At 36.9% G+C, this 25,714-nt stretch overlaps 2 protein-coding genes across 4 annotated transcripts; one reads left to right on the top strand and one right to left on the bottom strand.

The window, feature by feature from the left end:
• The first annotated feature begins 1,535 nt into the window (after window positions 1–1,535).
• LOC136242612 (protein F37C4.5-like) lies at window positions 1,536–14,655 on the top strand. Its single transcript, XM_066034056.1, has 10 exons — window positions 1,536–1,742; window positions 4,227–4,458; window positions 5,932–6,146; window positions 7,248–7,377; window positions 7,457–7,677; window positions 8,732–8,813; window positions 10,497–10,574; window positions 10,644–10,805; window positions 12,164–12,397; window positions 14,344–14,655. The coding sequence occupies exons 1-10, from the start codon at window positions 1,555–1,557 to the stop codon at window positions 14,536–14,538; spliced, it is 1,737 nt and encodes a 578-aa protein (XP_065890128.1). The 5' UTR covers window positions 1,536–1,554; the 3' UTR covers window positions 14,539–14,655.
• Window positions 14,656–15,586: 931 nt separating this feature from the next.
• Window positions 15,587–25,711, bottom strand: LOC136243340 (uncharacterized). 3 transcript variants are annotated; one of them, XM_066034861.1, is made up of 3 exons: window positions 25,676–25,711; window positions 17,623–21,402; window positions 15,587–15,900 (listed from the first exon to the last, which is right to left on the bottom strand). In XM_066034861.1, the coding sequence occupies exons 2-3, from the start codon at window positions 19,572–19,574 to the stop codon at window positions 15,795–15,797; spliced, it is 2,058 nt and encodes a 685-aa protein (XP_065890933.1). In that variant the 5' UTR covers window positions 19,575–21,402; window positions 25,676–25,711; the 3' UTR covers window positions 15,587–15,794. The 3 variants fall into 3 exon arrangements, with proteins under 3 accessions (XP_065890933.1, XP_065890934.1, XP_065890935.1); XM_066034862.1 differs by lacking the exon at window positions 25,676–25,711 and adding an exon at window positions 23,318–23,408; XM_066034863.1 differs by lacking the exon at window positions 15,587–15,900 and having other exon boundaries at window positions 17,639–17,752; window positions 17,805–21,402.
• Window positions 25,712–25,714: the final 3 nt, after the last annotated feature.

Below are 25,714 nucleotides of genomic sequence, written 5' to 3'. Positions count from 1 at the left end.
CTATAGTGCTAGCTATCAGCTGCAGGCAAATACACCAGTATGAAATGTTATTGAAAATAACATATATATATATAAATGGCCAGATTGCTGTCCACAAGCAAACTAGGGCTGAACCAAATACTGGCTGCAAATACTCAAGTGCTCGTTAATGATTTTAGTATATACCCTGACAGTAAAATTGATACTTGAGTACTTGCTTGTTAAGATCACATGACTCAGCTCACATGATACATTTACCATCAGGTAGTGACACAATGAAAGCTAGCTATAGAGTTTGATTGGCATGATTTCTTATCAGGAACACTAACATCAGCACTTTAATACAGTACTTCATAATTATTAAATATTTTGATTGCATCATTACACTAGTCAGCAGGCCCGTAGCCAGGGGGGGTTCGGGGGGTTCTGAAGAACCGCCCTCTTGGAAAAAAGGTCCACAATTTTTGGTATACAAGTCCAAATTTTCAGGAGCAAAAGTCCATTAGCTACAGTTTACTAGATACCACTAATAAGAAACTAAATTAAGCGCTTCGAGTAACTCATTCATTGCATGGATTAAATGCAATGCAAGATCGAGATACTCTAATAGAGCAGTCAACCACTCTAATAGAACAGTCACAATATTTGGACCTTTACTAAAGGTCCACTTTTGGTAAAAAAGAACCCGCCTTTCAAAATCCCTGGCTACGGGCCTGTAGTGCCTGCCTGGCCAGCCATATATCATGTACTGGTCAGGCTCAAGGTCAATTTGGCACATAATAACATGGCTATTTCTGAAATTTTACTTTGGCTGGACGTTGGATAAATAGTTTAGAGTAGGAAAGAAATTTGGCAAGTCAATAAATTAGCTAATCCCAACTCTAGGCTACACCTAGTCTGTTTCCATCCTTCACTCAGCCATGTTTGCTGTTAGGGTTGAAGCGATCATGGTTTTCAGTATTCGAGTACTCTCTAGAGTTAACGATTGAGTATTTACAAATAGTAGTCATACGTACCCATTTGACATATTTTATACTGACTTTAAGCAGTTTACAAGTAACAACAATGAAGTAGCAAAACAAGAGATATAAGTGACGATAGCTATTACAACATAGCTATGTGGGAAAATTCCTTTAATAGCTGCAGATATATACAACAATGTAGAAATTTTCCCACATAATATGTATAGCTTCTTGTTTCACCACTCTTTATCACTGGAACCCTACTTTATTTTTAAATGTGCTAGTTTGTCAACTTTTTTATTATAGCATAGCTATGGTATACTCGTGTGGCTGTGACTGCTTTATTAGAGTATCCTGTCTTCATTAGTACATCAACTGTTACTATTGAGTAGTCTATATAAAACTTTCATTTATAAGGTAGACATTAAACAAGTCAAACAGCTGACAACCGTGATTGAGTGGTGAAGGGTCTGGGAGTTGGGTATGGAGGTCCCTTGTTCGAACCCTGGACTTGACTGTTTTCATTGTTTTTCATTTTTTTTTACTTCTTGGTATGCAGTGTCACGTTGGATACGCAATTAACTAAAGAATATCTTTACTCACGTGATTCGTTATGGTGTTGGAAGAAAACAAAACGAGCTCCAAGGCTGAGTTTAACTCCAGTGACTTAGAGGTCGGTGGTGTGGTGGTGTATCGTGACCGTGCTGAAGTGAAGCGACTGATCAGAGTGTGCGTGAAGAAAGGTGAAAATGATGTCGTAGTCAATCAGCTTCCTTCAGTCGTGGACCCTAAATCTTTAAGGTCAGTTTATCACATAATCGACCACTGACTACTAAATCCCGCGTGTTTTTGCACTGATCGAGTGGCTATATATATATATATGCCAACATATTAAAACTCCTCCCCTCACCCTTTGAATACATATCAAGAAGTTTGCGGACATTTGCTATACTATTATTGTTCATGACAAAAATGCCAGCTGGAACAGGCACGTCCAATACGTTTTGATTAAAAAAACGATTTAAAATTTCCAATTATGAAGTTGCTATTGTTCCGGCAGCCGGAAATATATTGTCAGGGCTATTGTTCCGGCAGTCCACTAGTTTTCTCTCACCATCAAGCACACTAGGCACTCACTGTAGGTAGATCTGTGACCGCGGTCAAAGTCTTGACCAGCCAAAATTTCTCTTTGATCTGTAGCTAAGAGCCTTTTTCAATCTTTGACCGGTGACCTAGTGACGATATTTCAGTACTGGTTGGAAATTTTTACCATTGACTTGGCATGATTTTGTTTAGACTTTGACCATGGTCGCAGGCCTACCTACAGTGAGTGCCTGTGTCTCACCCCCTTGATTCAAATTTAGGAGACGCGTCTAGTAGGTTGCCCCGAGCATTCAACTTTAGGGGATGCGAAAAGTAGTACTAGCGTTAGGGTTAGGGTCGGGTTCAGCTTTGGTTTCTTCTTCACCTTTGTCTTCAATATATAGAAGTTAGTCCACTTGGAGACATATAAGGTAGAAACTAAGGGAGTTGGGTAGCTGGGAGCCACGTAGCACAATGGCTGAGACTCTGGGTTGACACACCGGAGGTTCAGTGATTTTGTGCATTTTTTTTCATTTCAGGACCCTTTTTTGTCTAAGTTTTATTTTTATTCACGTGACTGCCGGAACAATAGCAACAGCCTAAAAATTTAATTAATTATTGTATACCAAGTCTGTTTAGTAACTTTCCGGGTGTGATATGTGTAGAGCAACTCTCTGCGAGTACAATGATGCCAGAAGTCCAATTTACAAATTTTGGCATGTCAAAATGGCTTAAACTGGACAGACCTGGTGTAGCTAATTTCCCCATACATTTTTGTATTGGGAGTTTTGGGGGCATCCAATAAAAGGCATAATAACCCATGACACATGATAGATACTTCAAATTCCAGACCAGATTTGGAAAGAGCAGTGAATAGTGATTAAAATAATCTATAGCAGAAGGAAATCAGAGGAAATTCAAGAGTGTCATTTTAAGGTTGAAAATCACTTCTATGGAGAATTGAATGGCAGATATTTGGAAGGGAATGCTCTGAGCTATTTCGATGTCTTGACACCCATTAACCTTCACTACATTAGTGTTACAATGAAACAAAAACACTATGAATTAGTTTTGCAGGTTAGTTTGTGACAATTACACTGCTTCGTGATTAAGCAAAATAATGTCCATTCCTTGCAGTAAACTTCTTCATATGTAGAAACTTTTTCTGTTAAACATTGCAAGAACTGGGGTTGTGTACTGTTGTTATCGACACTAGCTGCTTCATTTTCTGTCATCACATCTAGTGTAGTTAGGCAGTAATATGGTATGTCAGTGATTATTGTTAGCTGCAGCACTGCCACCTGTATGCCAATGTTTATAATTTTAGAAAATAGTATTGATACAATGTACCAAGTAGATTACTTATGAATACAATACCTGTTTAGTTATTCTACTTGCACGTACATAACTACATATGCAGGTGTCACTCCAATAGGTGCTGTATTATGATCTGCTACTGCGGTCAAAGCCGGTCAAGATTGATTTTTTTTTATTTTGACCTGGCATTGACTTTCACTGAACATTGGCCTGGTTCCGTGGTTCCATTTATTTTTGCTTTATTGTTGTGCACTACAGCTTGAGCTGTGCTGGGAAAACAGCTTGACGTTTATCCATCATGTAAAATCAGCCTTGTTCACCGACCTTTTAGTTTGACAACAGTCGCAGATAGTAATAGTACAGTGGCTATTAGAGTGACACCCCCTTGTACTATTTTCAAGGCCATGCCAACCTCACAATGTAGGTTGAATTAACAACTCCTAAGTTAGGGCCAAGAAAGCTATATCATGCCTGTCACAGATGATATGAGATATGACAGTTTACTTTCCTGTTTAACACCAATCCTCATTACTTGATTAATTAATTCAGCTGGGTAGACAGGCAGCATTGTGAGTAAAGGATAATTATTATTACTCAAGGAAGAAACAACAGCAGTATAGAACTGAAAAGCTTGTTGTAAATATAGCGTGAAAGTTTCATTTATTACATGACAAAGAAAATAGGTAGAGTATTGTCTGATATATCAACGTCAGCATGTCCCAGTCTACTCATTGGGGTTAGTTAAAATCATTTGTTGATTGAATGAACAAACCTGGTGGTATTCTAATTTCAGTGAGTGGTTTAAACTTTATTGATGTATGACACATAACCATCTTTCACTTTTATTCCACACTGCTGCTGCTACTACTACTACTATTACTACAGGGTTGAAGGTGAGGGTGATGCAATTATTACTGATGTCATATACCAGTCCAAGACCAACTATGATGAGAAGACTAAGGGAGACAAAAAGCAGTATGACAAGTTGCAGGATGAGATCAAGGAACTTGTAGAGAAGGAGAAATTCCTCACATTCAAGTTGGAGGTCATTAACAAACAGAGGACAATATTGAATAAGTTTGCAGAGCAGATATGTAAATTTTCAGACTCCTCAAAAGTGAGTTCTTGAGTAATTCTAGCTTGTGGGTAGACAAGCTATGTGGCATGTGATAGTGGGTGGTTGTGTGTTAAATTTTAGATAGGTGTTATGACTTATATTTGGCTTATGTCCCACTAAGCTTTAGACTACTCCAGCTGTTTGCTATTAGCACATTCCTTTGAATCACACACTAGAGTGTATGGTAGTTCCTTCTATACAGTTTTGTAAACTTTTTGAAGTACAGCTTTACTGGGATGTATCAAACGGTACAGTAGTACTATTTAAGTAGGGATTGCAGTGAAACTTTCGCACACCACCCAAACTTCCGCCTTTAAAAATTACCCTAGAGACATTTTATACAACCAAAATCACCTTTATGGAATAGTACTAGTCCATATAATGCATAAAACAGCATCAAATGCAACAAAACACAGGTGGCCGGATATAAAAGATCGCCAAAACTTGAATTTTTGCCTCACTGCCTCACTCAATGATCACAGCCGCAAGGCTAGAGGCCAAAAGAAGCTGCGCATAGCCACCATTTTACACAAACTCACCAGTGGGATGTGCCTTTTGGGGTTCCGACGAGTGTAGATCCTCTGCGCCTTGTCTTTTCTTTCATCTTCAATCAGGCTGCTTGTCTTCTTCTTCATACAACGAAACCATATTGAAACGTTAATTTTCCGTATCAACACTTTCTTTAAGCAGCATAATAGACACCACAAGATTATTATTTAAGGCGCTTAGACTATGCTACTGTATGGAGGTACTGGTACTAGATAGCTACCTGTATCTTCACGATAGGTCACAAGATCAAATAATATTTATTCTATGCATTATTGATCTAACAATTGAAACCACGATGACACACCCCTTTTATGCTAGGTGACAGAATAGCTAGTCAGTTACCACACACCTTCAAGTTGGAAGGCTGACTCTAATATTGAAATCATGATGGCCATACCCCATTTGGGCAAACACACATCTGTGCACACTGACTCAAAATACTCTAATACAGCAGTCACCCTAATAGAACAGTCACATGTTTATAGCTAGTTGTAGGCTTTAACAAAAATTAAGCAAACTAGTACATTGAAAATTATAAATTTAAAAATGAAGTAGTGATCCAAGCGGTAAAAAGTAGTGAAACAAGAGATGGTAGCTATTATATCATAGGTTGGTGGGAAATCCCTACTTTGGCATTGGACACAAAATAATTGCTATACCATGCCAAAGTAGGGATTTTCTACCGAGCTATGCTGTAATAGCTACTATCGTTCATCTCTTGTTTCACTACTTTTTACCGCTTGGATCCCTACTTCATTTTTAAATTTATAATTTTTAATATACTAGTAATAATGCCCAATTACCTAGGATTCGTAAATGATGTTGCTAATTGAGAATACCTAGGCAATACGAGTTCTGTTATTGTGAATATTGAAAAGGAGTACCTAGATTCAAATAACCAAGCCAGTTACATATCTTCCACAGGAGGAGAAAGCTGACATGAGTGAGATACTGAAGAGTGGAAGTGTTGATGGAGTGATGGGCTTCCTTACAGCTTACCAGGACAAGATGTCTCATCTTGATGAACAATGGAGGGTGTATGATCGTGAGAAGACAACCCTGACTGAACAACTTAATGTACTAAGGAAGAATGTCCAAGACTTGAACCCCACTACTGTAAAAGATGCTAAGACTAACAGGTATAAATGCATGAAGTAGTTTCTAAATTTGGATAGGCATAGTCTATCATTTTGATGCATATGTCATGAACCATGTATATGGGATATCTGTATAATGTACATATGTAGCCATGCACTACATATTCATATTCTATGTATATTATAATGTGTGTATATAGGGAATATATACTGGGCATGTATTGGAATCTTGTATGCGTACTGTATTTTGCCGGTTAATAGCCGTGGCTACTATATCGTTTCAGCAAGGAAAACCATGTAGCTATTATGTGAAGGCAACTACTATGGGCTCATATAGCAGTAAGCCTGGAGTTTTTATATGGATTCATGAATTGCTGTTAAAATCATCCTTGTTTAATCATCCTTCAATACTGGTATCCATCTGTCTTCTCTCAAAAATACTACTTCCTGGCTTCTTTTCCCAGTATCTGCTTCAAACATGTCTTATCAACACCCGTACAAGCTGTAGTTCTTATCAGAGGGCAGTTCTTATGACAATAATTTTAATAAATAAACTAGTGTCCATTTGGTTCTACTTGGGGTACTTAGAGATAATGAGTTACTCTCTAGAATTCCTATGGCTAGAATTCCTATGGATATAATTACATGAAAATAACAAGGAGAAAACATCCTGACCACCTGGTAGACTCCTGTAAGCGTTCAAGCGTAAATCGGATGGCTGCAGGTTCGAGGCTACCTAGGTCCAGTCATGGATTTTTTCTCCTTTCTCCAACTTTTCAAACACACCTTAAGTAGTTAAAGTCTAAGTAGCTAAAGTCTTTGGGCAGGCTGTAGGACACCTAGGACCAGGTGCCCTACAGACCTTCAGCACTTGTGCTGTAAAGCATTAATAAATAAATAAATAAATAATTCTAGTCTGTGGTGTGGCTACTATCCAGGGGGCGACTATTATCCAAGCCACAGCTATTATCCAGTAAAATATAGCATCTGACAGTTTTAACCCCACTGATAATATGTGTTGATAATATGTGTGATGTTTTTGCCACACACATGATATGGTTCATGAAAGTTCAAAGAGGTCAACAAGAGACGATTAATTACATGCTTATGGATTTATTTCATTTATTGATGTTTATTATTTAGATGTGTATGTATCAGCCTTGAGGCAGCTTCTGACACTGATGTTGTGTTAGCATTGTCTTATGTTGTGTCCAATGCCTCCTGGACTCCACAATATGACCTGAGGGTGTTCAGTAATGACAAGACCATGAAGGTCAGTTGTGTTCATAATATACTCTAATAGAACACACACAGTTCAATTGTACATGTGTTAACATTGTTATGTCAATTAGGTGTTGTATTATGGTCTGATAAAGCAGTCAACTGGTGAGGACTGGCTGGATGCTAAGTTGTCATTGTCCACTGCTAACCCAAGCATTGGTGGATCTGTACCTGAACTGGGTGTGCAGCTACTCAAGTTTAAACAACCAGTTATAATGAGGAAGTCATATCTTGAGAGTGCCAATTCCATCAGGACTGCCTCCAGTTATGTTCCCACTGTGTTTGATTCAAGGTGACGAAATACATCAATCTTCCTAATCTATATATTTTTCAATCTATATGTATCCTGTCCTCGACTTCATGTTTAACTAACAGTTTTGCACTTTCTGTATATGGATAACGATAACTTTGGCTTGCGAGAAATGTTCAAAGTTAACCATTTAAAAATAGTTCATTTGGTAGCTTAGTGTTTAAATTATGTAGCTCAATGGTTCATTAGAAATGCTAATAAGGCGACACACCACGGTACTGTAATTCTTTTTGTGTGCAAAGAGAATGTATAGGAAAGTACACAATAATATATCAATCCGTTCCACTGATAACAATTTATAGTATGGCAAAAATCTACCCATTATGCTACACTTGAGAGATGCTCTAATAAAACAGTCACCTTAATACTACAACAGCCATGTTCAGTATTCTAATACTGAGCAGTCACTCATGTGAGCTATAACAAAAAAACCAAACAATCTGAATTTTTGATTTTAAAATGAAGCAGGGATCCAAGTGATAAAAAGTAGTGAAACAAGAGATGGTATTATAACATAGCTCTGTGGGAAAATCCCTACTTTGGCATTAGATAAAATGTGTGCCAAAATAGGGATTTTTCTGCTTATACTGTCATTCATATATTTTGTTATCACTTGGTCAGGATCCCTATTTCATTTTTAAGTACTATTTGGTACAGTGAAAATAGCTACTTGACTTAATTTCTCTCAGAATGTACTTAAGTATTCCCTTGATTTCAACTAGAGTATTTGTACTTGGAGCCATGTCTGCCGATTACAGTTAACAGGTATCAACTGGGTGCCTGATATTTTAGAAGTAGCTAGTACTTTCACTTGTTATATTTCAATAGTTTGTCATGTCGGTATGTATGACAATTTCAGTGTATTCTCCTCTATATATAGTAAATTTAAATCCCGGCTTCTAATGATGTCAAATATAAACTTTAAATTGTTAATTTAATATAAAGCCACACTATTAAAAATGAGCTTTAGCGATAATTTAATAGAGTTCTGTTGGATTTTAAACTAATCATCTAATTTGTTTTTGTACATGTTTAGTGAATCATATGGAGATACTCAGTTAGAAAGATTCAGATCAATCTCACTGCCACGACAAGCTATTGAGATAACTACAACTCAGGTAAACCATTGATTGAATGTTACTGTGATAACTTCTCAAGCAAACACTTTACTTTACAGGGAATCACTGCCATTACGATATTATCATCTTATACAATTATTATAAATGGTACTGTAGCATTGTGTACTATGATAAAGTTTCCTACCCAAGGAGGCAGCATGTCATCATTTTCCTTGCCACATCAATGACTTTTTGTACTATTGGTGCATGGCTGAGTGCAGCTAATAAACAACTTATAAAGTTTGTGGTTAGCTAGAAGGGTTACCCAGTGTCACTCACGTGAGCTATGTTATTTAGCTATTTAGTGTATAAAAAATAATCTACCTGCCCACATTGCTATTTAAAAACTAATGATTAAGTTTATTTTGCCTAACTGATAAATGGTGGTGATATTTACAATACATTACCTTTCAATTTACTTGACACATTTGCTGTCAGTTCTTCGCTACCAGCTTGGGACCGAGTAACATCTTAAAAGCTTCTCTATGGATTACCATTCATTTTAGCCCTAATAAACAGTACTCTATACTATGTATTCCAGACTTGAGATCTGCATGCATGAATGGTGATATTTACCAAAATGCTGCTGTGACAACCATCATAGAAATATCATACATGATGAAAATGTCTGCCTTCCTGCTCGCCCACCCATCTGGCCTGCTGCAAGCAAACAAAGCAGCACAACACCACCATTTTATGCCACAATAACAAACTCGCCTGTGGCATTTGTCTTTTCTGGTTAGTATCTGCCTTTTGTGCTTCAGTTGCTTTTTCTTTTATCTACAATTCTTCTTTATGCAATGAAACCATACTAAGGTGTTAATGTTTCCTGTCAACTTGTTCTTACAGAGGAGAGTATTTAGACACCTTGCTTTTGCTACTGTAAGAGGGAGTAGATGCCTGTTGCTGCAATTATAAAGTGATCCCAACACCTTTAAACAATCAGAACATGCTGACATACCTTTAACGATTAGGGCACATCAACCACACCCCCTTTGTGCAGTTTTGTCGTAGAAAACAAGATGTGGTACTGAACCATACCCCTTAATGCATTGCATAGTTTACTCAAGTAAGCAGTAAGATTGTGATACTTTAATAAAGCAGTCGCAGCTACAAATGTATATCAAACTAGTGAAATAACTATGACAACATATCTAAGTGGGAAAATCCCTTTGGCCAATGCCAGAGTAGTAGGCTTTAGCCAATTATGCTTTGAAAAAAATTTTAGTAGTGCTCAAAAATTAAACCTATTGTGCTCAAATTTATGCTTTCAAAATCAAGATTATGCTTGAGAGCTGGCTGTTTTATTAGAGTATATCAGCATGTCAGACTGCTCTATTAGAGTATCTCAATCTTATTATTGCAAAGTGTGAATAATCAGCCAAGAACCAGTAAAAATAACAACACTGCTCATTTTCTTGATATGAAAATGCGGTAATAATGTGTAATGTGTTCATGTTTGGCATGCACATATTGCACACTTTAATTTAAAATCTTGAAAATTGTCCTATTAGCTGTCACAATGGTTGATGCTTGAAATTATACTAAAACAGCATTATTAGAAAACGTACAGTTTAAAACACTATTTATTTCAAATACCTTATAGTCTTTATTATACTGCATTTGTACTTTAGTAAACATTTGTAGTTTTGTACTTTGTAAGGAAAGTCTTTATTTTACCAGGTGGAGACTAACTGGACTAGTGTAGCTTTCAACATTCCAAGAATGGCTACTATTCCTTCTGATAACACTGAACACAAAGTAATCATTACTAGTGAATATGTGACCAGTTTGTACAGTATAATACTTAACTGGTTACTTGTTTAACAGGTCACCGTTGCCTTAGTTGATCTGAAGCCAGAATTTGAGTATGCCATTATACCTCGAATGTCTTCACACACCTACCTACAAGCTGTTGTCAAGAACACTTCATCTTATGCTCTGTTGTCTGGACCTGCCAATGTGTTCCTTGACAACAACTTTGTTGCTAAGGTATATATAATTATAATTAACCAATTACATATATTGATACTTAAAAATCAAGTTTGAAACTGGGTTGTGTATCATCCAAATCAACCAGGTTATTGTGTGAAGTAGGTCTGATCCCTTTTGTGAAATATCTAGGTCTGACCCTGATTGGATCACGTGTAAAATAAATCAATAAGCTTGATAATGTCGATGTGTATGTATGAATTATAGTCTAGTCAACGTCCCCAGCAATCCAGCTTCTTTTGTGGACCACACCCACTTATTGAGAATGTGTTGCTGTTTGTAGACATATGGAGTGGGGCTGAGACAATAGATTGAAGCTTCATTCGGTTACGGATGCTGCTTTACCCCCACCAAAGCTTCATTACCATGGATACTAACAAGTTAAACCAGTTGCACAAGTATTGTCACTCCTTGTGGAAGCTGCCATTTAGGTATAGTTATAGTTTAAACAATGGTTGTACTGGAGCTATAACAAAGTGTAGAAGTTTGTACTACAGTGTACAGTACCCCTAATAACCATCAATTGTGTTCATTAATTGTTGGCATAACATTTGTAACAAAGCTTCGAAGCTTCGGTAACATTTTCAAAAGAGCTTCGGAGGATGTATTTGTACATTCGTTCCAGTGGAACTGCACCCACTAATTGATCGTTAGTTATAAAACACATGTATACATTTTAGAATTTGGTTATCATATAGTTACCTGTTTCCCATTTACTTACTAAATACACTAGTGGAGCATGTAGCTCTTGACACTCAAGTTGCACTACCCAGTGGATTTCTATTGGGTCATGGATTTTGGACAACCAGTCCAACTTGCATATAAGTAGTCTCAAGATAAATGATTTAAGGTTACAGTATATTTTAAAATACATGAGCATGACATTACAAAACCTGCTGATAATTTCAACAACTGTGTAGTGGTAGTAATATGACTATTTGTACTTGTTTATTTTACTGCAGAACAACAACTTTTCTTGGTTGTGTGGTCCACAATAGTGGGACATTTTACAAAATCGTGCCACCAAAACCAGACAAACAAACTGCTGAATCCTTATAATTTCAACACAAATAACTAAACAACTAAAATATCTAGGTTGTGTGGAAGTGATTTGTTAAGATACTGTTTCTGAAGACGTTTAGTTGTATTTTTAGTACTTTCTTCAAGTGTAACAAGCAGCTTATCACAAACAATGGTACTTTCCATGGTGGCAGGGTTGAAACTGGGTCTGTATACTACTACTGAGTTGGATGACCCATCACAATACAAGTAACTAGCTAGTACTTGCAAGTATTCAATCATTAACACTAGAGAGTGCTCAATCCACGATTATACCTTACTGATCTTATCCCTTACAGTCATCATTGAAAGATGTGTCACCATCTGAAGAGTTCCATTGTTCACTGGGAGTAGACCCCTCCATTAGACTGACCACTATACCTGTGAAGGTGTTACGTGGACAGAGTGGACTAATCTCCAAGAGTGTCACTGTTGGCTACAGACACATGTTTGAGGTGAAGAACACTAAACAGGAACAGGTCAAGGTCACCCTCTCAGAACAACTACCTCTTAGTACTGATGAGAGGATTAAGGTGAGAATAATAGTTTAATATCACGAGTTGTTGTAGTGAACTTATGTAGTTGCCTGTAGGTATAGTTTACAAATAGCTTTGTATAATCTAATTAGTTTAAAAAGCTAGAGTAGACATGCATAAGATCACTTTTTTACTCGAAAATTGTACAATGGTGATCTCTACATGCTTTTAAGTTAGATAGTGCTGTATGTTGTTGATAGGTGATTTTTGCACTATAAGTTTTGTTAGATTTTACTACTTCTTCAAGTTCACAAACTGCTCACATAAAATCAGAGAAGATCTACCTTACATGCGTCAAACCCACTTTGGAATATGCTGCTACAGCTTGGGCACCCTACAGCAGACAGTCAATTAATAAACTGGAATCTGTACAAAGATGCGCAGCTCGTTTTGTGATGCATGATATTATTATCAAACTAGAAGTGTATCAAACATGTTATTACGTGTCTTAACTGGAATACCATGGAACCACACTTCAAACATCTAAGACTTGCACTAAATTATTTACAGTCTCACTATACTTAGCTATAGAACATATAGAACAAGGCATACCATGCAGAGGCAGCGACCTTAAATTTATGCAGCCAGGCACAGCTATTGACACATACAAGTACAGCTTCTTCCCTGTTTCAATCTGATTATGGAACTATCTACCTACCTAGAGTTATTATAAGTTGTAACAACATAGATACTTTTAAGGAACATTTAAATATCACCTATATTGTAAATTTTTGTTATTACACCTATAGTAACATACTCATGTGAGTTCTACAATTGTTACCTATGATAATAGTTGTGGTAACACTACAAACTTGTTAAGTAATAAAATGCATAATTTTTACGGGTTTTCAGGGTAGGCACTGTATAAATTTCTGTGGTCCTTAAAGGGATAATTATTAACACTGTTAGTTGAATTAAAATGCTCTAATAGAGCAGTCACTTACCCTAGAGTATCTCAATTTAATAGAGCAGTCATTTATCCCAATCTTCTAAGATTTGTTTTAGTAATTTAACTCCAGAAGAAAATACTTGTAACTTTGTTCTACCATGAATAACTCCAGGAAGAATTTTGGGAATAAACAATTCCAGAAAGCATAATGGGTAATAATGATTATTTACAGCTGAATTCCTGGCTACTACTGGCTGATCACCGAATTGTATCGTATTTCCCTTACTAAAAACACATAATAACCAAACATCTAAATACTCAATACTGGCTTTACCAAAGTTTAGACTTTACCAAGTAATAACTTCATTGCGGTTGTATTATGTAAACAATACAACACAGTCAAGTTCCTTATTTCATATTCAAAAAAACAACAGAATCCCAACAAACTGTCTACAAAGGAGCCTTGCACTCCATAGAATTATTCTATATAGTTTACTTACAATGCAATTCATTTCACAGCTGGTTAACCCATTTCTTTGTGATTTGTTCCATTTCTGGTATTGCACATACCAGCATATATCTATTCGCGTGCACCATACCATATCCAGAATAAAACACTCAAAGGTCGTCCCCCCCATCTCCATCGATGTATAGTAGCATCTTCTTGATAGTACAACTCAAGCAACAATTCAACTCACCCATTTTAGCATCATCCACAATTACATAACAATCACACACTAGTCCAGGAATGATCTGGATAATTATCCCAGAAACAGGACCTCTACAGGCATGTCCGTTTTATCACACTATTAAATGTACTAAACAGTTTGTAGCAAATTAAAGTTATAGATTTTATTCCCTGCATGATGTATAATGCCATGCTGCCAAATGGCAGCTACAGCGGTTAATGGATTAAAAGTATAATGTGTTCAAGCCTGTTATTATGAACGAAATTTTAACTGTTGTAATGAGCTTAAGTATGTAGTTATGTAGTTGCCTGCAGGTACTTCACAAGGATATTTTTTCTAACAAGTTTATTGTTGTGCTCTATTAGGTACATCTTAATGATCCAGATGTGAGGAAGGTGAATACTCCAGTTAACTTACCATTTGGAACAGTGACACTGAACTCCAGTAACAACTTGGACTGGGTGGTCAACATTCCAACTAACACTACTCAACCAATCACACTCACCTATTCTGTGGAGTATCCACCGGGACAAGTAGTACAAGGACTACCCAAGAACTAATAAGACACTTTGCTAACAATTGACTGAGTTTCATTCATTCATGGATGTACATAACTGCATTTTACACATATGCATTCTGTACAATGTAGATCATAGTTTTCATTTGTGTTCACTAGATCACTACCATTGGCATAGTTGTGGTGCAGTCTATGATATTAGTTTGATTTTTTCACTTCACATATAAAAGTCCTGTAATATCTAACAGGGTGAATTTGCTACCTAACATCAAGTTAAACTTTGTAATCCGTGTGCATGCGTACAGCTCTCATTGATCCAACTAGACACATATTCATTTTGGAATATACTATATATTTAGATTTCATAGCATCTGAATTGGATCACTTTATGACAAATAATATGTAGGGAACAGCAAATATGCCAGGAATAATAGTAGTGTGCAGAGGAATTGTGTAAACAGTTGAGATACTCTAACAGAACGGTCATGGTAATTATTATTATACTGCACAATTATGAAATAGTTGTTATAGCAATCAGCTAAATAGATATGAAAGTGAAATGTCATTAAATATTGACCAAGAATGGTTGGGAATAATGGGCATTTCTTGTGAGCATAATAGGTGGTTCTTGAGCACTGTGTAAAAGTGTAGTGTTCGTCTTTATTATTACTTCACGAGTATAATGTACATGACTAGTTAACAAAACTAAACATTAAGTAATAGAGATTTAAAAGTATATCAACATTGTTAGTTTCCACAAGGTGATCAGGTAAATGATTATAATTCCACAGTTGGCCTGCTCTTTGTAAAAGAGTACACAAAAAGAATCAATACTATTTATGAAGATAAATGTAGAATTTCCTGCTGCTATTACAAGTGAAACTGGGAATTTTATGATCAAAAGGGAGATTTTCATGGTTCTATAAGTTTCCTTGCCTTTATGGATGAATCAAAAAGAGACCATGTGTAAGCTTTTCTGCTGCATGTTAGCCATGCAAGATTTTTAATGTATAAACAGCAGTATGCACGGGGTTACATCATTACATTCAGTATATAATATTATACTAAAATACCACAACCAGCTGCAGGGTAATATCAGTACTAGCTAGTCAAGAAGTATGAAATGAAGTTTACACCTTTATTGTATGAAAGCTACAAGTAGTGTGCTTGAATGTCTTCTGTATGTGTGTATAACAAAGGGAAATGAGTAACACAGAAAGTATACATATTGAACAGTAGTGTATAAGCTACACAATGCATACAATATAGTGCAGATATAAGTAATGTATGTGTGTCCAATTACTGGTTAATTTCATTTGATGACAAATCATTTAGTAATGACTCCTGAAATGTATTGTAATTTCTTGATCCTCCAGATGCATTGATGGGTTCTTCATCCTCATTCCTACAAGATAACATTGTGGCACTCAAACTGAGAGAAATTTTGCAAAATTGTCCTTGTATGCAGTGCTAAAATAGCCATTATAACAATATTCAGAATGTTGTATCCATTGACTACTGGATTTCTGGAATGGACTGTGGACTCACATAAATGTACCTTTTCACCATATAGCTAACCATCACTTTGTTTACAGTTTCTGTCTTGGATGATACACAGACACATCAACTAACTTTATAATTTAATTTTAGTGGCATATTCACCAGCATGCAAGTGATCATAATACTGTATGTGACTGGATCTGGGAAAACCGGTCTTATCACCCATAACAGCAGATTAGATTTTTCACCAAGAACACAAAGCTACATGAATAAACAAATTTCACAATCAAATTCAGCCAGGCTTGAGTAGTCTGCTTTCGCTCAATGCTTTTCCCAAGCATAGTGGCAAGCAGTATAAGTGGTCTGGGGCCTTAATGGAGCTCTGGCTAACCTGGGGATGGCTGTACAGATCTTTGGTGTTGAATAAAGACATGTGCTGTAAATCTCCTTTCATTTTAGAGACCTGAACGGCACATTGTTTGGCCCAAGTCAGCCCTAAGTCAGCCCTATGCATTCCTCTTTCATTTTAAAACAACCTCTTGCCCTCCCCCTTCCACCACCCCTATTAGGCTGATACAGTCAATATCAAGTTAAAAACTATCTAAAATGGTGGGAAACTTAGCTGTTAGCTACTTGTACAGTGGATGTTCTGAAAGTATAAGGAATCGGTATAAAACATGTGAAAAATTTTTATACGTAACTAGCTTCAACCATTGGCAAGCTACAATATTTAAAACCGATATTTCTCGATACTTTAAATAAGCGATAAGACTGGATTTCCCAGACTAGGTCACATATTGTATAACGCTCAGTAACAGTTAGCCAGGCCCATACACAAACTATCCAACAGACAGGTGAAAGGCATAATTATTTATTTTATTGTATTACTACAATACGCACCTTACAATCATTATAAACTGAAGAGCCAGCCAAACAATGGGTAGGTGTTGTTATATCATTTTGGTGTTACATACTGTATATATTTGCATGGTACAAAACTTTATGACAGTGAGTGGTGGTATTTAACGAAAACTATACACAAATCAGTATGTACTTTAGCAGTGTTAACAATGCATAGTGCTGGCATTAGTACTAGAAGTATATAGACAAATCACCTCAGCATAGTGAACAATGTGCAAACTTAAGTCTCCTATGTGGTGGTTGCATGTTGTTGATTTCGGTGGACTGGTAAGTTTGGTCACAAAAGGTGAGTAAGTCCATTAAAATCCAGTCAAGTAAAGTATTAAAAGTATGTTTATTTTTGTCCAACAATTTAGTGTATATTTCACAAACAGGGAAGCCAATAGTCATTTTAAATTTTAAATGAATATAACACAAAGCTATCATCATCAGCAATCACTTGGATTTATATTGCATGAGAGGGAGAGAGTACTGTCCCAGCCATTTTGAGGTCATTATAGGCCAATGTAGTACCAGTATATGGAAAAACAGAGTATAATCTGGCAGTTGATGAAAAGCACAGTTTGTATATGTATGCATATCAGCACATCATATCTGTGGAGAATAAGTATACAACTGCTGTGTTGTCACATATGCATATAAACAATGCTTAGTCAAGAAAATTGTATATATGTTTATGTGTATGCACAACAACGAAAAACATTACCTGTCATTGTTGTTCACGACTACATCATCACTATTAGTATTAGCAGGAGAGTGATAAAGCTGAATAGCTTTTCTTATGGTGACAAAGGAGACTAATAACAAAGGAAGCATCACCAAGACCAATGATATTTCTGTAACCACATTGTGTAAGAAAGGAAAAGTGTTAACATTAACAACCAGTACCATGACTAGTAATATTAGTCCATCTAATGCATTCAGTGACTCATCGTGATACGGCTGAATCCAAATATGAACCATGGCAAGGAACATACAAGCTGTTTGTAAGTAAAACAACATGTTGTAATAGTTTGTATTGCCTACTAATACAATTACCATGATCACTACACGACACATCAGAAAATAAAAAGAAAACCAGCAATACTTGACCTTGTAGCAGGTTTGAAACTGATCCAGTAATGGTTTGACTTTGAGAAGATATTTCCTACCAATTCCTATACAGGGCTCCAGCAGCAACAGCAGTGGCAAAACAATTACTAACACAGCAAAGATTCCTGCTACAATGAAATAAACAATATGACGGTCATGAAAGTATTGAATGTGTGGAGATGTATATGTGTACACTTCATTAACATCAGTAAACCACAATGGTCGTAACAGTTGTAGTGAGGTGGATGCTATTGATGTATAAGATAGTAAGAAGAGAAGACACAGCACATCTATAATAGAATGATTAATGATAAACACCACCATTCCTCGCTCTGCTGCACATTTCAGTTTAGCCACCTTAAAAATGAGCCATATAATCAGCAAAACAGCAAAAGGATGTATGTAGCGAAAAAGCAGTTGGTCGATTCCACTTAACTTCTTCACCGAACACAGTGGCTCTGGAAATGGTCCAGGAAATTGTGGACTCAGTTGGGCAAAACTTGATAAGACTGAAACAAACTGAAGTATGCCATGTGGAACGTATGGATTATTGTCCAACAAGACACCCACCATGCTGTAATAATAGATTACCCCATATATGTAGCCAGTTGATATCTGAGACTTTTTTAATTGGGTGGGTGTGGTTAGCTGTGGACACACTCCTGGTTTCTTGAAATTGTCAAACTTGTAGTACATATATGATAAGCCAAACACACCAACTGTCACTATGATCCAGTACAAAATACTTAATATTGCTACTACAACTATCATTCCAGGGTTACAGTGATCTGCACTGATACAGTCAGGAGAACCATATGCTAGAACATATCCCGGACTGCATTTTCCACAAGCAATTCCTGATCTGTGATCAGTACACTGAATATCAGCTGTCTTAGGTAATTTAAAAAATCCTTGTCTGATCTCTTTACGATCAATGAAGTTACAATAGTGGTTAGGACACAATGATGTAGTCGGTTGTCTTGCAACACTACCAAACCAGTAACCTCTCTTGATTATATTGTCATCACCTGTACAGTCCACATTGTGTTGATAACAAATACAAGTACCATCATCACCATACACGTTTCCAGGATGAGCAATACATGGCAATAATTCTACTATTAGCGTGGTAATGATCTGTTTAGTTGTGAGAAGAGCAGAAGTTATGTCCACACTGACATTTAAGCCTTTCTCTACAACCTTCGCTCCCACAAAAGTAATGGCAAGTTGTGAAACATTGTCAACAAAAATATGACTCTCCAACAGTTTAATTGTATTCCAACAATCGGTACATTTTACTTTAAACTCTGTGGATTCTGCAGGTTTTTCAAAGTAGTCAATGACAGAACCAGCAAACATCACATGATGACCAAGTATGTTGTTATATATAGCATACATGTTGTAATCAGAGTTGGATGATATGTTAACACCATCATTGTTAGGGAAATATAATCTTAGTTCATTTGGTGAAGTGACAATAGGATATCCAGTATCATTAAGCATGGTACAGTTGTGGAATTTGCCATCAGTAGACTGTGAGTAGTTAAACTGACATGGTAAATACATGATAGAGTCAGGGTCACTGATATTTGTGTTTAGGTGACATAATTTTGGAATAGAGAAATATATACAATTACCTGATTTTATAGCTGAATTATGAGTAAATAATACCTCTGCGTTGATAGATGAATTTACAAAGCTGTGACTAGGACAGTGGCTGTCTAGGTCAATGTAAATAGCTCCTCCATGTTCTATAGCTAAATTGTTTATAAAATGAACATTTGATCCCTAAGAAATAGCAACAGTAGATCCATCATCAACATACAATGCAGCTCCATTATCTGCTGTGTTGTTTTCAAACAGAATACTTCCACAAAGTTTAAGATCACTTGCTGAGAGGTACAGAGAACTACCAGTATTATTGGCGAAGCTTGATGAGCAGATCGTGAGGTTCACTGCCTCCACATAAACAACACCCTCAACAGCAACAGTATTTCCAAACAAACAATTAACTATTAATGCTGAAAGATTGTTTTTGAGATAGTTTTCACTAGTATCAATATACAAAGCTGCACCACGACCTGGAGAGCTACTGCCCAAAAAATCACAATGGCTAAAAAGCACATGAACATTCCCAGTTTCACTAACAGGCTTGGTGAAGACTGTACCTCCATTAAACCCTAAATATCTATTCAATGTCATAGAAACCCTTGTAAAGTTGATCAACACAGATTCACTACTGTGTGAAAATATATTAGCAATCCCACTACCAATTGGATAAGTTGCTGCGGAATATCCGCTACAGTTGGAAATTCTAACATCTACTACATCAATTGCAATCGGACTTTGAGATGTAACAGATAATCCCAGCATTGGTTGTTCGGTTTCACTTGGACCATTATCAATGAAACTAGAATTGCTAATCATTGTTGATGTGCGTTTTGCACCACACGTCCAGTACAACACACTGCCATTGTTATTACTAAATACTGAAGACATTACTTTGATGACACAGATATCTGCAGTCCCAGTAAAGCCAATTCCAGCAACAAATGAACTACCCACTACAGTGTTATTGTTCAAGTTGATTTCTACTAACTGAATAATTTGTGTTGCATATGAAATAAGATAGAAAAAGACTGCTCCATTATTGGAGTAAAATGCAGTCTTGGTAATAGCAATGGAAATAGAAGAATCCACTGTTGTTGATAAACTGTACACATTTAATCCACTTCCAATGACTGCATTACCACCATCACAAAAATGGCCATTACTAATAAAGTAACTTTCAGAGATTACTAAATTTATAAAACCAACATTTGCTATTATAATATTCAATCCTCCACAATTGTTATTCCATGCCACAGTCCGACTATTATACAAAAAGCTACTCCTCTCAATATCTATTTCTTCAGATGCTTCCAGTAAAGAAACAGCCCATACTTGAGAATGTTGAAAGGTACAGTTAAGTAGTGAAATATTACTGGTGATGTTAAATGTCAATCCTGCAGTATTTTTCCCATTAGGATTACCACACTTGTCCCATGCGATCCCCTCAATGACCACATTATCACATGACTCACAGTACACACCCCCACTATTGTTACACATGATGGTAGCACCACTACCAGTTATTGTAATGTTGTTTAGATTACTTGATCCCATTTTGATGTGACCTTCTAGTGTAACTGATTCTGATGTAATGTTGATTACAGTGTTACTGGTCATATAGTGTAAAGCAGTGGATAGTGAAGTACACACACATTCTCCATCAACACAACATGTAGTATTGTCACTACCACCAGTAATGTTGATGATGATCACTTTACCATGGACATGTTGACTGGTGACCAATGTGATCAAACTAATCCACATCACAATCATGATCTTCATCCTACACAACAATGATACATAATTACACAAATGTTTAGAGTTTCCACCTTGTACAGTACATATACAGATGGGAAGTCTGGGAAGGAGAGCAAAACTAAAATAAAATAAATAATGTCAATGTGGCAATAAATGAAAATGGTATAATACATATCCTATCACAGGAAAATGTTTAATTTTCTTTGTACATGATGTTTGTTACCTTTTGTGGCAATTCATTATAAGTGAATTCTAAGGGTGTGGCAAAATCTTATCACAAGTGACAGCAAATTTGATTTTTCACCACAAACACAAAGCCATTTCAAATTTTACTGTCAAATTCATGCAACTACAGTTAAGAAATCTGCTTTTGCTAGCTGCTTTTTCCAAGCCTATAGGGCAACAAATATACAAAAAGTCTGCATGAGGAGGCCCTTATGGAGCTCTGGCCATCCTGGAGTACAGCTCACCATGCAGCACAAGCCCACAAGCTAACATCATATAGAGTACAAAACATGTTGCATACATGGCAGTCGTTGGTCACCTTCGCATAAGTAGGAATAAATCTTCTGCAAGAGTCACAAATTGGCCCACCCTTTCATCACAAAGAAATTACCTTAGTATAACTATGTTATATGACATCCGACATCCCTGAAACACAGTGTTGGGGGTAAGTAACGTATTACATAATAATTATTACTTTTGTGGTAACAAAGTAATATAATGAAATATGCTGTAAAAACAGGTAATATAACTCAAGTTACTTACTTGCAAATGTAACGCATTACCTAAGTAATGAAGTTACTGTAATGGGTCTAATAGTACATGATATTACTTTAAGTAACGAAGTTACTAATCTCGTTAGTAATCCACTGAGTAACGCCTAGCCACTACGAAGCAACAAAACCTACTGAATGAAGCTTATTCACCAGCTTCTTGCTTATAACCAAGATTTGCACATTGTCCAACAATGCAATCATGTCACGTAATAAGGTGGTAGTTTCACACATGACAGCTTAAGGCTGTGGACACAAAGTAATATAATATGTAATACTATTATAGTTACTTTATTATATGGGTAATATGTAACTGTAACTAAATAGTTCAGTTGTAGTGTAATATGTAACGAGTTACATTTAAAAGTAACTGTCCCAACACTGCTGAAACAATTCTTAATTTGAAGCTATCACACTATAGTCATTTCAATACATCTTGTACTCTACTGGGGTGTAGGAAGATATTTAACTCATGGGTGCCCTACTACTAAGACCAACTTAATTTTCATCTCCAAAAAACTTCTAGTCGCATTAAAATGGTAATGAAGGGCGGAACAGATCAATTTTTGTATAGATCAAATAAAGAACAAAGGAATTGTGTGCAATTTTGAAAAAATCATAAATGCAACTTGCTATCATGTCTAAATGACAAACCACTTGAAGAAATGACTTCAAAATTAGTTTGTATACACAGAGTAACAATCACAGTACAAACTTTTGAAAGAAATTGGTATGATAGTCACATGGGAGTTACAACAAAAATGCCAACCATGTGTGTAACAGGTACACAATCTAGTTTTGCAAATAAAAACACAATTTGTTATAACACCTACCAGATGAAGGGAATGAGCTGAAAATTGTAATGCAAGTAGATTAATTACTGTAGAAGAGCCCTTCTGAAACTGGATTAGAGATCACTGAGTTGTATACATAGTGCAAAAACCAACTACAGCATGCAATCGAGGTACTTTAATAGTGCAGTCATCCTACTAGAGTACATTTACAAAGTCATCTGTAAAGTGTTCAGCTACAAACAGGTCAACAAGAAGAGAGTTTAGTCACACACATACACACACACACACACACACACACACACACACACACACACACACACACACACACACACACACACACACACACATGCACGCACACACACAAACTCACACTATAGAAATACAGTGTAGTCGAGTTCAGCTATCCTTACAGACTTCAGCTGAATCGGCTTCACAACAAGCCAATCTGTAGACCATTCAGGTACATAACAAGTCACCATGTAGAGATTTCAGCCACAAGCAATTCGCACTGCAGAAAGTTCAGCCACAAACAAGATAGTTCAGTTACAAACAAGTGACCCTGTAGAGAGATCAGCTACAAACAAGTCACTCTGTAGAGAGTTCAGCTCCGTTATAAGCTACCCTGTGGAGTGTTCAATTACATAACAAGTCACCCTATTTAGAGTTTCAGCCACAAACAATTCACATTGTAGAAAGTTCAGCTATACCTGTAGAGAGTTCAGCAACATTACAAGTCACCCTGTGAAGTGTTCATCTGCATAACAAGTCAACCTATAAAGAGTTTAGAAACATACAATACAATTCACACTGTAGAAAGTTCAGCTATCTGTAGTGAGTTCAGTTCAGCCATTAATAAATAAAAATAAATAACATGTCACCACATAGAGTTCAGCTACAAACAAGTCATACCGTAGAGAGTTTAGCTATATTACAAACCACTCTGCAGAATGTTAACAAGTCATCCTGTAGAGAAAGTTCAACTGCATAACAAGTCACCCTGTAGACTGTTCAGATATGTAACAAGTCATCCTGTAGAGAGTTCGGCTGTAGAGAGTTCGGCTGTAGAGAGTTCGGCTGTAGAGAGTTCGGCTGTAGAGAGTTCGGCTGTAGAGAGTTCGGCTGTAGAGAGTTCAGCACAAACCAGTCACCCAGCAAAGAGTTCAACTACGTTACAAGTCACCATGTAGATAGTTGAGCTATGATACAAGTCACTGTGAGGAGAGTTTAGCTATTAGATCTAAAAATTTGCAAAATTTCAAGTGACAAAATGATTCACATAGACACAATACAAATAAAAGAGTCTATGCATGTTGTATACCTGTAGTAAAGAAAGACAAGTAATAGAAACACCAAAGCCATACATAGACCAGCCTTGGGGCTTGTAATTACAAAAAGAAGTAATTTGTATACTAAAAAAAAGCCAAGCTGTGATAAAACCAGGGTGGAAAAGTTGTAAAATTAAAGATGGCAGCCAAGATATGTCTGCAATGCATTGCAGTCATTTCTGGACCTGCATTCACCAATCTGGTTTTTTTTGGAAAGGGAGGCACACCCTTTTTCATAGCATGGCAGATATATAGCTGCCATACCCTTACTATATATGCTTCATTCTGAGAGAGGAAGGAACATGCTGATTGCACATGCTTGTCATGAAGATAAGACTTCTGGTCATCTTGGATATAATCTGACTGCCCTGTTTAAACATTTATAGGGTGTCAGTCCAGCAATTTTTACATTTTCAGGAACTAGCTAGGTCATGAGGTAGGATTTAGACAAACTAAATAATTGCTCTGTAGCATCAGCCATAATGCTTCAGGTAGCTAGCTATAACTTACGCTGCAAAATCATGCCAGCATAATTAACGGGTGCATATAAAGCATAAGGTATTCAATAAAGCAGAGGGGTATTGAGGCACACTGGAGACAGACCATTTATGTTCAGCCTGGACCATTTGTGCACCGGCATATGTGATCTGGGGAGGAACAGTTATGTAAACACAGTGGTTCGGCTGGACCATTTATGACAGCATAAATGGTCCACTCAGACCTTTTATGCCTGGATCATTTGTGCATTGACAGGTCCCACTGCCCCCAGTACGGGGAGGGTGGGGATATAGCAGGGTTTGACCTGGTAGAAAGTCAACCTGGGATAAATTGTTAGGTCAACCCCCTACGACGTGAGGATAAGAAGGGATTTGGCATGGAGCTTCGGTTTTATCACGTGCCATAAGTCCACTTGTTCAAATTCGAGATGTCACGATTGTCAAATACTGGCTGAATGCAGAGGCAGTCCTGGATCCCAGACTGTGTGGCTCCTCAGACTAGACTGTAAGCTAGTCTGGTACATAGCAGACCCTATCTGCTGGGGCTTATCGATTAGAGATTATAAGCCTAATCGATAAGCCCCAGCGGATAGGGTCTGCGATGTACCAGACTAACTGTAAGCTGTCTGTGGATCAAGTCACCACCTAGTCTGGGATTCTTTTCTGCATTCAGCATAGTTTTCAGTTACAGGTTTCTGGCTCCCTGTGTCACAGGCTAACTTGTTGCCTCCCTGCAGGTCCCTAGAGGGATAGTTGAACAATGAATGATAATGAAATTCCCCGGGCCAACTCGGGTACATTTTAGCTATACTTTAAACGCCTTCCTATTATAAAGTCCGACTGGGTGGAGTCACTGGAGTGGGGCTTCACATTGATAGGTGCATTAAACATTTGCATGGTACTCACCCTCGTTTAATCTCCTCTGTATAGATTCAGTTTCGAGAA

The sequence above is a fragment of the Dysidea avara genome, chromosome 13 (genome assembly GCF_963678975.1).
Source record: "Dysidea avara chromosome 13, odDysAvar1.4, whole genome shotgun sequence".
NCBI classification, from domain to species: Eukaryota; Metazoa; Porifera; class Demospongiae; order Dictyoceratida; family Dysideidae; genus Dysidea; species Dysidea avara.
Note: the sequence above shows the minus strand (reverse complement) of the source record. Positions and strands in the feature narration are given on the sequence as shown.

Coding starts and splice junctions, on each gene's coding strand:
- LOC136242612 (XM_066034056.1), top strand. CDS start 1,555: ATGGTGTTGGAAGAAAACAAAACGAGCTCCAAGGCTGAGTTTAACTCC. Junction 4,459..5,931: donor AATTTTCAGACTCCTCAAAA/GTGAGTTCTTGA, acceptor TATCTTCCACAG/GAGGAGAAAGCTGACATGAG. Junction 8,814..10,496: donor TTGAGATAACTACAACTCAG/GTAAACCATTGA, acceptor TTATTTTACCAG/GTGGAGACTAACTGGACTAG.
- LOC136243340 (XM_066034861.1), bottom strand. CDS start 19,574: ATGTATTTACCATGTCAGTTTAACTACTCACAGTCTACTGATGGCAAA. Junction 15,901..17,622: donor GTCGTGAACAACAATGACAG/GTAATGTTTTTC, acceptor GTTATCTTGTAG/GAATGAGGATGAAGAACCCA.